The following is an 11,478-nucleotide window of genomic DNA, read 5'->3' as shown; positions in this document are numbered from 1 at the left end:
AGAGGGAGGAGGAGAAGGAGAAGAGAAAAGGAAGAAAATAGAGAGAAGGGAGAGAAAGGTGAGAGGGGTAGGAGAAGGAACAGAGCAGAATGAGGTGAGAGGGGACAACTGTGGCCAGTGGTTTGTGACCCTGTGCTTTCTAGGGTGGTGGAATTTCAGTTGCAGACTAGAAGTAAGCTCTTAAAATATACAGATAACTGAGCCCAGCCCAGACCTAAGAATCAGAATCTGCAGTTGGGATTCAAGCATCTATGCTTTAAAAATATTTCTCAGGCAATCCTGGTGCGAGGCCAGGGTTACAAACCACTGCTCTAGAGCAGTACTTGTAACTCTGAGTGTGGGAACAGTGGCGCCGTCGCAGGGCTACTTTCACTCCACGGGGCATGTCTGTGTTTTCTTCACATTGTTCCAGAGTGAAAGTCTCAGCGTCATCTGTTTATTGTACTTAAAATTTTTTAAAAAATATTTTATAGTATTTTTAATTTTATGGAGGTATTGATCAGAAAGTACAGGTGGTTCCCATACCTCCCCCTACCCACATATACAGTTTCTCCTATTATTGACATGTTACATTAGTCTGGTACATTTGTTACAGTTATGAATCAATATCAGTATATTATTATTAACTTAATTTTATATTAGGGTTCCCTGTTTGTATTGCACAGTTTTATGAGTTTTGTCTAATGCATAATATTATTTATTCACCATTACAGGGTCATACAGAATAGTTTTACTGCCCTAAAAATCCTCTGTGCTCCATGTGTTCATGCCTCCCTCTCTCCCTCATTTCCTGAAATCCTGGCAACCACTGACTTTCTTTTCATTACCTCAAATATTTGTCATTTCTTTGTGTTGGAAACATTTAAAATCCTCTCTTCTAGCTAATTGAAACTATACAATAAATTGTTGTTAATTAGAGTCACCCTACAGTGCTAGAGAACAGTAGATACCATTCCTGTACTTTTGTATCCCAGGATTGTCTTGAAGAGGAATTCCGTCGTCTGTTCCGCACTGTTCCAGGAGATGGGACCATTGATTTCTGGCCTCATTTCTTAGACCCAGAGATGCAGGAGTCTGGCAAAAAAAAATTCCTCCCTTGCTGACTGCCCTGGGAAGGCTCATGGAAAACTTCAGATCTGATCCCTTGTTTTAAGAAAGAAACTAGATAAGGAGAAGGGGAAGTATTCTCTGGGTGGCAGAGAGGCACAGAACACAGCTCAACTTCATTTCCTTGGAAGCCCTGAGTAGAAGTCTCAACAAGTGGGAAGCTTCTGGAGAGACGAATGGATCCCCAGGAAAAAGGGAAACTGGGAGCAGAATTAGAAACAAACTTCCATAACTACCTTACCTTTGCTCTGAAAGAGGAAATGCGTGGCAGAAAGAGCTCTGACATCATCCCAGCTGTGCACCAGCTGTACAGCCTGGGCCTCCATTCCCTGGTCTGGTTGGTACTGACACACCTAATCAGCTGCAGAACACTGCACAGATGTGAGCAAGCCCTGCTGTTCACTCCTACTGTGTGCTAGGAGCATGTGCCTACTGCAGCAGCCGATGGATGGGTGTTTCCTGCCTGCACCTTCCAACAGATATGAAGACTTCAGCGACCACATTAGCATATTCACGTAACAACTTCAGTTAGTTCTTGGCATACAGGAGCAATTACATTGAATAGTGTTTAGAATTTTTTTTCGTGCTGAAGCTCAGAGATGGCTGAGGGATCAGTAGACATATGTTGCTGAAAGCCTCAGCCACCTGGGGTTGTGGGGGCACGGGTGTGTGTCCAGTGATCTTATCCTTGGTGCCTGATGTTCTGATGCTTGTTCTACCTGCAGAATCCACAGAGACCCCCTGTGTAAGGAGTGAGTTTTCCTTCAAGTCAGCCATCATTTTTCAACAACTACCCTGTGCTTAACATTTTGTGCTCTCTGAGAAGAATACAAACAAGGTTGAGATGAGGTTTCTGCCCTCAGTGAGTCTCAAGGCTTGTGACTGAGACATGCAGACTCCCAATGAACAAAAAATGAAGTCATCTGTGAAGGTCTCTACTAGGGGTATAAAAGACATACTTTGGGTCACAGAAGAGGGCCACATTGATTCCAAATGACAGAAAACATCTTAGAACAAGCTGTATGATCCTAACAGTTGGAGATGGGTCAATGATACTCCAGGAGAAGGGAGGAGCATGCACAAATGGATGTGGAGAGCACAGGATGTGTGCAGGGAGGAGCAAGTGGCTGGGGGACGGGAGGACCAGCAGATGAGGAGTGACATGGGAGAGACTGAACAGGAAGGTTAGGGTCTGAGGAAACACGACTGTCAGGTGGGTGAGTTTGCATTTGGACTGGTTGGCCCTGGGAACTCATTTAAAGCTTTCGCTCTGGAAAATGACAGGATAGAGACCAGATAAGAGACTACTACAAGAGACCAGGCCTGAGATGTTACAATCCATCCCTCCCCATGGAAAAAGTTAACCTTACAGGCTCTTCACCCTTTATTATCGATGCAATCACTTTGGCCTAGGCTTAGTAGAAGCTGGTGAAAGCCAAGTTGGTAAGAATGTCTGGCTCTTCTACAATCAGCAGCTCCAGGGGCATGAGCTGGGAGTCTTCTAGATGAACAGAAGCCCTTGGAGGGTGGCAGGTTCTCATTCTTGTGCTCCAGGGTCATGGGGATGCTTAGAAGAAAAAGTCCCCATGGGATTCTCACTCAAACACCCTTGCCCTTGGGCAAGAAGAATCTATGTGCTCACCATGGCCTGCCTCCACTCCCCAAAATGCATCCCACCAAGTCTGCCCTCTTCTGCTTGGGCTGCTTACTACACATTGATCTCCTTTTCCCAACTTTACTTAAGTCAAATCTTCCATTAGACATCTATAAATCTAGAAGACAATTCAACAAATGAATCCAAAATTTTAATAGTTACCAAGTTTTAATGTGTTATGTCTCCAAGGTAAATATATGTAAGAGAGAAGAGGCTACTTTCTAATGGAGAAATTTCAGCACTCGTCTGCTGCATTTCTGTGGAAGAGATCTTCCTGGATCTTCAAATCACACCCTACACATCCCCAGTGTGAGGAAGACCTGCCTGCCTAGTGGGTCAGAGCATTGGCAGGGACACTCCAGCTCCCAAAGTGATTGATTGGCTCACTGAATATCACCCCTTGACTTAGGACTGGTTACCTCCATTTCAGCAGCAATAACAAAGCCTGGTCTTCATGGTCTTATCATGTATTATGGGTTGGAAAGCACTTGCACACACGTTGTCTGATCTGGTTCTCAAATCTTGTTTTAGAAAAGGCAAGGATTATCAGGCACATTTTAAGCAGGAGAAAACAGAGCATTTAAGTCTAGGGCCTCAGACACCCAGACCATGGCTCTTTCTATTACTCCATGTTGCTTTCTCCACTGACTTCATTCCTCACTTTCTTCCATCCGGAAAATAAAAGGGTTTCCCATTTGCAAAATGTCTAGGGTATAGGATCCCCAGTAACAACCACCAATTACCTACCTACCTGATGGATCTTGGATGTGACCAGTGCCATTGTGCACACAATAAGCACAAAATAGCCACCGGCCTTGTCTTCCACTCCAGCATCAAACCCCTCCCCCCTTCACTTTATGAGAAGTCTCGTGACTTCTGCAAAACAGAAACCCTTTTGCTTCCACAAAGGCGCAGTTCTCCACCCTGGTCACATAGCTTCTGCATTAGCATAATGCCCCTCCTTGATTGTATTAGCCAACCCTTGGCACCCTATATAAGCTCTCTCACCCCCACACATGGGGCTGTCCCCATCTTGAAGACAGCCCCAGGCTGCCCTCCACTTTGAGTGCAGCCCAGTAGATTCTTTTCCTTTAATAAAGCTTGATTGGCACCTGGCATCTCGGCTCACTTTCTTTCAACCACTTTTGGGACTTGGGAGGTAAGATGAGACCTAAGGGTTGGCTGCAGAAGACTTAGCTTGGGCAGGTTTGAAGTGCCTTTATGCATGCCAGCCAGCTTGGCCATGGATATTTAGGGGAGAATACGTCTTCCTTTTGCCCTGGCTCCTCTTCTCTCTTAAAGATTCTTAGAGTCCTAAGTTATCTCCTTGATTTTACTCTTGCCCTCCTACAGTTAATTCTCTGCTCAACAGAAGGCATTATTTTAAATAAATCAGGTCAGTCCCTTGCTCAAAGTCCTCTACTGGATCCCCTATCTTGCCCTTCAAGGCTCTCTGTGAACTGGCCCTGTCTCCAGACCTTCCCTCCTAGCCCAGACCTCCCCTCCCCTCCCAGTTCTAGTTTTCTTGGCTTGTTGCTACGCTTTGAATGTCCCAAGCATACTTCTGCCTCTGGTCCTTTCCACTGATCGTCCTTCCTCCTGAGTTGGAAATTTCTTTATTCAGACATTTGGATGGCCAGCTTCCCCACCTTGTTCAGGTCTCTGCTCAAAGAGTCCCTCCCCCAAAGAGTCTTCTCCCTGTGCCACCATGCTCTAGACCTTGCTTTAGCCCTTATAAATTTCAACATATACTGACTAATGTGTTTATAATCTGTCTTCTTCACTATGACTTCGTCTATCCAATTGACTGCTACTCATGGGCATCTCAAATAGAGCAGATTCTCATTCTTAGAATTTGAGTGAACTGATTTTACAGATGGAGAAACTGAGGTCCAGAGTGGAGAAGGCAGGTCATTAGCAGAAGCAAGACTCGAGAACAAGTTTTCTAACAAATCTGTGAAATGTCATCATCACCCAGCCCTTTCCCCCGAATTACATAAAACCCAGGCTCTTTTTTAATACAAAGCCCTCATTTTGAGAAAGGGACAGCATTCTAACATAACAGTGCACTCTAGCTTGCCTTTTATTTCCTCAAACTTAACCTCGCTGATTATCAGGGATGGAAGGAACCACAAAGGTGACCTGCCACACTTTGTTTTTGCAGATGAAGAAACCAAGGCCCAGAGAAGATGTCTCGCAGCTGGTTGTGGCAGAGCCAGATGACAGCCCGGGTCTCCTGATTCCCAGTGCAGACACTTTCTCCTTCTCTGCTTTGGTTAATATTGAATGTTTATGTCTGCTCACAGATTTTATTGTTTCTTATTAAAACAAGTTTCTGCTCCTCACACTGGCAGGTAGTCACCCCCAAATGTACCTTTCACACAGGATGTGGGAAATCATCTCCTGGCAAGGAGAACTGCACAAGAAAGAGGTCTGCATGCCTTGCAGAGGCACACGTATCCTGGCTACAGTCTGCTCAGCCAGTTACTTCTCGCTCTCTGCATCAGTGAAGGGTGAAACATTCGGAAGTGAGGCAACATTCTCCCTTTGACCATGGCTAATTCCTGCCTGTGTGCCCTTGTGCGGAAGCCCTGTGGTCTCAGGACCTCAGTATCCTTCTCCGTGAGGTTAGAGTAGCATGCCCTGAAGTGTTCAATGAGAAAGTGCTTTGTGAACCACAGAGGGCTGTGTTAACTATGGGGGAGAGAATTCCTGGTGACTTCGGTTTGGGAAATAGGGTCCCCAGTACAACCACAGACCACCTTCCCATCCCAGCTTTTGAGACTTGGGAGAAAGTCCCTGACAATTAGCTGCAGAGAGCTCAGGTTGGGGAAGTTTGAAGTGCTTTTATGTTAAGTAAATCTTTATGCTAAAATTGGCAATGGGAGATTTAAGGGAGAATTTGTGTCCTCTTTGTCCTGGATCCTCTTCTCTTTTAAATGATTCTTAGACTTGTAACAGTCCAAGAGTTATAAAACAAAACAAAAGCAAAACCCAGAAGTCATCTCATGCAAGCTTCAGCACTCCAGTAAGGGTATGAGGGAAGCAACTCAGTCTTTACTATTCCCAAGTAGGTACTTAAGCAGCTAGAAATCATGAGTATTTTTAAAAAATATTTTATTTTATTCTATTTTGTCAATATACAGTGTGGTTGATTATTGTGGCCCATTACCGACACCTCCCTCCCACCTCCCTCTCCCCCCTCCCTCCCAACAATGTCCTTTCTGTTTGCTTGTCGTATCAACTTCAAGGAATTGTAATTGTTGTGTCTTCTCCCCACCCCCCACCCCCGGTTTTTTTGTTTATTTATTTATTTATTTTTAGCTCCCACAAGTAAGTGAGAACACGTGATATTTCTATTTCTGTGCCTGACTTGTTTCACTTAATATAATTCTCTCTAGGTCCATCCATGTCTTTGCAAATGGCAGTATTTCATTCTTTTTTAAAGCAGAGTAGTATTCCATTGTGTAGGTATAGCACATTTTCCGTATCCACTCATCTGATGATGGACATTTGGGCTGGTTCCAACTCTTGGCTATTGTAAAGAGTGCTGCGATGAACATTGGGGAACAGGTATACCTTCGACTTGATGATTTCCATTCCTCTGGGTATATTCCCAGCAGTGGGATAGCTGGGTCATATGGCAGATCTATCTGCAATTGTTTGAGGATCCTCCATACCATTTTGCAGTCCCTCCAACAATGTATGGGAGTCCCTTTAATCATGAGTATTTTTGGTGAGAAGTAGCTGAGAAGGAGGCAGGAAAAAGAAAGGGAGGGAGCCAAGAGAGAGAGAGAGAGAGAGAGAGATGTCTAGAGCAGAGTCCAGGATAGATATTGGCTAAACAGGATGAGAAGGGAGAGAGCAGTGCAGAGAAGGCAGGAGCAGAGGCAGATGGAACCAGACTGAAGTCAGAAAGTGAGGATAAGGAGTAGAGAGAGAAGACAGAAGAACTGAATGAGGAAGGTGCTGAGAGACAAATTCCAAGAAAGATCAAGGAAAAGGAGAGAGAGAAGAGAGAGAAAAGTGTAGAGAGAGTGGATGGAGATGTGGAAGGATAGGAGCAGGCGTCAGGGCAGGGGGTGGGTGGAGAGGAAGAGATCCCAGAGCACAGAGCAAGATGGCAGAGGTGCTCTTTATTCTTGGACTGGCTCCTTTTTAAAGAAAAACTCTTCTTTTCTACTCCCTGGGGCTGCCAAAAACCAAGTCCTGGGTAGAGGAGGTATGAGATCATTTGGACATGCCTTGGGACATTTGGGCTGATATAACTAGACTCTGATTTCCCAATCCTGGAAACGTTCCAGGATGCATAGAGAATATAAAATGTATTCCATGGGGTTGGGTTCCAAGGTTCCAGATTCATTGTACTCCCAGAATATTCTACACATGTGAGTGACCTTTTAATACCCCACTTTGTGCTTAGCATTGTCTGGACTTGCCAAGCCCTGGAAGCTTTAACACTTCTTGCTGGGCATTCTTTCTTTGCCTTGGCTTACAGACACAAAAGGAAATAGCAACAATTATCCAAACCATTAAGAACACTTCCCAACCCCTCCTGCCCCTCAACACAGTGGTTTGGGCGTAAGTACTGAGAATATCCTAATACATGAAGTGTGACTGATGACAAGAGTGGCAAAGTTCCCCACTTTACTCGGTTTCTGGGGATACATCATGTCTTTTAAGCTAATATTGTCTTCCCTGAAGCGCATAAAATATCAGCCCTTGAAAGTCTGCAGAGATCGTCTTGTCTATGCCACGAAATTAGTTGGCACACCCTTGACAATGAGCTATTTTGAAAAAAGCTGCCAGACCTCCGACCTGGACAGCAAACACTTAACCAGACCACAACCAGAATTCTAGGACAGCTTTTCTTAAACTTTGTGTTTAAGGGAGGAGGAAGGGCTGGATCTGTCTACAAGTCTATTGATCCTTTCCCCACACATAGACACACAATGGTCACATATGTTCAGGGGGTTCCTAGATTTTTAATGTCCAGACTGGGGGTTCCTTAGCTAAACCTCCTTCTGCTGGCTAGGAATATGTTAGAAAAGTCAGAGAAGAAAGAACCCTGGTCTTGGAATGTGGAAGTCTGATGTTTGCTCCAACTGTGCAATATGTGAGCCAGAGCAATTTACTGCTCATTTCTAGACTTTAGTGATTCAAATTCTGTTTATTAGATATTTTTTTGAGATTGACTTCCAGCTCCAAGTTTCTAGATACCAAAATGAAGTTTTTCTCTCTTTCTCTCTCCTCTCTCTCTCTCTCTCTGGTATTTTTTGTCACAATAAAAAGGCAGGTAGACCAGAAGTCTCTCAGTTGCTGAGAAAGAGGGAGGGTGGGTAAGTCAAAGGTATTTTCTCTCCCAATACAGAGAAAAGTGAAATTCTTTTAGAGCCCTACTTCATCTTTAGTAGACTTTTCACAGAGATAATGATGGAAGAGGAGATGGTTCAGTCCTTCTAACATTCATATTCTGTTCTCAAATCTGTTCTTAGAGGAATGGTTCTGCATCTCCACTTGCCGTACACATATACTTTTGCATCTGTTTGGCCCTCTTAAAACGTTTGAGTGTGATGACAGATGGAGTTGTCTGGGTACATTTATGTGTATTTGCCTATGTGCAATAATGTATTTGCTCTTCAAGGGCTGAGTGTTTGAGCCTCTGTGTGTAATTAAGTGTGCATGTGTGTGAATAAAATTATAAAATATGTATGTTTGTAGAACTGAGTGAAAATAAAATATTGTCTAACTAGTGTGGCATGTGGAATCCTGTGTGCCTGTGAGTGTGCAGATTTTTTTTTTTTTTTAACTAAGCCACTTTAGATCGTGTCGCCTCCCCTCACTTCTGCGATTGATTTCGAGAGGCTAATGGTGCGTAAAAGTGCTGGTGAGATCTGGGGGCGCCTCCTAGGCTGACGTCAGAGAGAGAGTTTAAAAAGGGGGAGACGGTGGAGAGCACACAAGCCGCTTCAGGAGTCGCGAGGTTCACAGCCTTCGCTGCTGCCTGCGGATCCGCACCTAGGCTGTGACCCACCGCTCTCCAGCTCGCTTCCCCGGCGCCGCCGAGATGCTGTCCTGCCGCCTCCAGTGCGCGCTGGCCGCGCTCTCCATCGTGCTGGCCCTGGGCGGTGTCACGGGCGCGCCCTCGGACCCCAGACTCCGTCAGTTTCTGCAGAAGTCCCTAGCTGCTGCCGCGGGGAAGCAGGTAATGAGACCCCCCTCGACGTCTTCTCTTCCCTCTCCCGATCCCCCAACCCTCCCTTAACCTGGCTCCTGCCTTCTCGGTTTGGACCCAAGACGTGCTCAGTCCTCTAAAGAGTTTCGGTGTTTCTCTGGGTCTCTGTTAGGAAAACTTTCAAAGTCTAGAATCTCTTCTTACCTCTTTTTTTTTTTTTTTTTTTTTTTTTTCTGGTCCGTGCACCCAGTCACAGTTCAGGTGAGTTCTTTGACATTCAAAGAAATTCTGAGACTTGGGTAGTTGCCTGAGCACGAAGAGAGGGTGGCATCTATCCCCGGTGCTGACCGTAGGGGGTGCTGGCCCAGGTGCTGAAACGCAGATCTCTGAAGCTGCTAACTGTCCCCCCCGCTCCACCTGTTCCGTTTAATGAGATTAGGGGCAGGGGACACTCTACAGACGGTATCTTTGCAATTGTGAGAGGGCTCGTTTTTCACAATTTACTTAGTAAAAACGGTAAGAACAACTCAACTTTGCAGTTCACGATATGGAAATTGAGGTAAACCGTCGGCACATGCTTTATTTTTGCAGAACTGCTTTAATGATCTATTATTTCTGTGTGTGTGTGTGTGTGTGTGTGTGTGTGTGTGTGTGTGTGTGTGTGTGTGTGTGTTTTAAGCCTACAAAAGCATAAAACTTGTGAAAAATGTTTGATTTTTTGAAGACTTTTTGTGTAACTTGGTGATTATAGCAACTGCCCTTATTTTTATATATCCATACTTGATTTTAAGTGTGACAAAAAGTGCACAACTATGAAAACTGGGTTTTGGGTGTGACAAAGTCTGTTTTCCAATCCAGGCTTTTCCATTTCTTCTTCTTCATTCTCCTCTTTCCCCTCCTTTTCCTCTCTTTCCCTTTCCCTTCTTCCCTATACAGGAACTGGCCAAGTACTTCTTGGCAGAGCTGCTGTCTGAACCCAACCAGACGGAGAATGATGCCCTGGAACCTGAAGATTTGTCCCAGGCTGCTGAGCAGGATGAGATGAGGCTGGAGCTGCAGAGATCCGCTAACTCAAACCCGGCTATGGCACCCCGAGAACGCAAAGCTGGCTGCAAGAATTTCTTCTGGAAGACTTTCACATCCTGTTAGCTTTAATAAGTATTGTCTATATCAGACCTTTGATCCCTTCCTTCCAAACCCCATCTCTTTTCCCTAATCCCCCAAATCCTCAGCAAGACCCTTGCATTAAAAATTGAAGACTGTACATATCAAATAAAATTATGGTGAAATTATGAAAAACAAGATTTTGATTTCTTATTGAGTATACATTTCTGTTCAACAATACATAATGAACTTGAGTGATGGTTTCAGTAAAGATATTTGAGATATGCCCTCCAATTCTCACAGATGTATATTTAAAATTCCCAGTGGCAATAAAGGTTATGACTCAAATTATAATTGTTATAATTTAGGTCATTTCAAACTGAAATTATTTCAAATAACTCTGTGCATTCAGAGTTTAACTCAATGACAATTATTGAGAGGGGTAGACATAAACATCAATTACATACTAAATACGCTTAAAATTATATGTTGGATTATTGAAATGAGTATGATTATATATGGGAAGGCAGCCTGAAATGTGCAACTATCCACAGGGCTTATAAGTAAAATATACAACATATAAAAAATGGAAAGGAAAAATCATTTAAAAGTTGAGGAAAGAAGCTGGCTTAAATAGATACAATCAAGTTCTGAGCCTTTAAAATTTCTTTCTAGCTTGTGAACATTTGTTTAGAGAAACACCATTGCTTTTATATCTTCTTTGACAATCCTCTCTGTAATTGAACAAGGCTAAATGACTACCTCTGTTTTAAAAGTAAGCTTCCAAAATTTTTTTCTCAGGGGGAAAGAGCACTTTGATTATAAGAGTCCAGAATGGGAGTACTATGGATTGGAAGGAACATGTGTGTTTGGTCCCCTCACTAAATGCTATGCTATATTGAAGGTATTGGAGCTCAAAATCATAATCATGGAATAATTTGAGGATACATCTTAAGTCTTCTTTTAACTTTATCAAAACAGGAGTCAAATAAAATGCAAAAATAATGCTCAATAAATAGTAGCTATTATTAGTAGTATTATAACAACATACTAAATGGTACCACTCAAGACAGAGATAAAAACATTGCCAATTTAACTTAGAGACCTGGAATAGATGCCCTTTTGGGGATGTGTGTTGTAGCTATCAATTGTATTTCTGCATAGCTGCTGTGATAATAAACCAAATATAAATATGTAAACTCAGTACACATCCCCATTGTATGAACTTACTGATGGCAGTGTATAAACATCAAAGAGGAACTTTATATTTTGTAGAAAATATTTGTGTTAGATAATACACACTTTTAATATAAACATAAAAATATAAGTGGCTTAACAGAAGTTAATTCCCAAACAACTGGTCAAACAGGAGAAAAAAATCCAAGCCACTTTACTAATCATTGTGAAAACAGCACACCATTTGATATTTTGGTGCATC

At 43.3% G+C, this 11,478-nt stretch overlaps 1 protein-coding gene across 1 annotated transcript; it reads left to right on the top strand.

The window, feature by feature from the left end:
* The first annotated feature begins 8,828 nt into the window (after window positions 1-8,828).
* SST (somatostatin) lies at window positions 8,829-10,085 on the top strand. The gene is made up of 2 exons (XM_063095417.1): window positions 8,829-8,966; window positions 9,873-10,085. The coding sequence occupies exons 1-2, from the start codon at window positions 8,829-8,831 to the stop codon at window positions 10,083-10,085; spliced, it is 351 nt and encodes a 116-aa protein (XP_062951487.1).
* The last annotated feature ends 1,393 nt before the right edge of the window (window positions 10,086-11,478 follow it).

The sequence above is a fragment of the Cynocephalus volans genome, chromosome 1 (genome assembly GCF_027409185.1).
Source record: "Cynocephalus volans isolate mCynVol1 chromosome 1, mCynVol1.pri, whole genome shotgun sequence".
NCBI lineage: Eukaryota > Metazoa > Chordata > Mammalia > Dermoptera > Cynocephalidae > Cynocephalus > Cynocephalus volans.
This window is presented reverse-complemented; position numbering and strand designations above follow the sequence as displayed.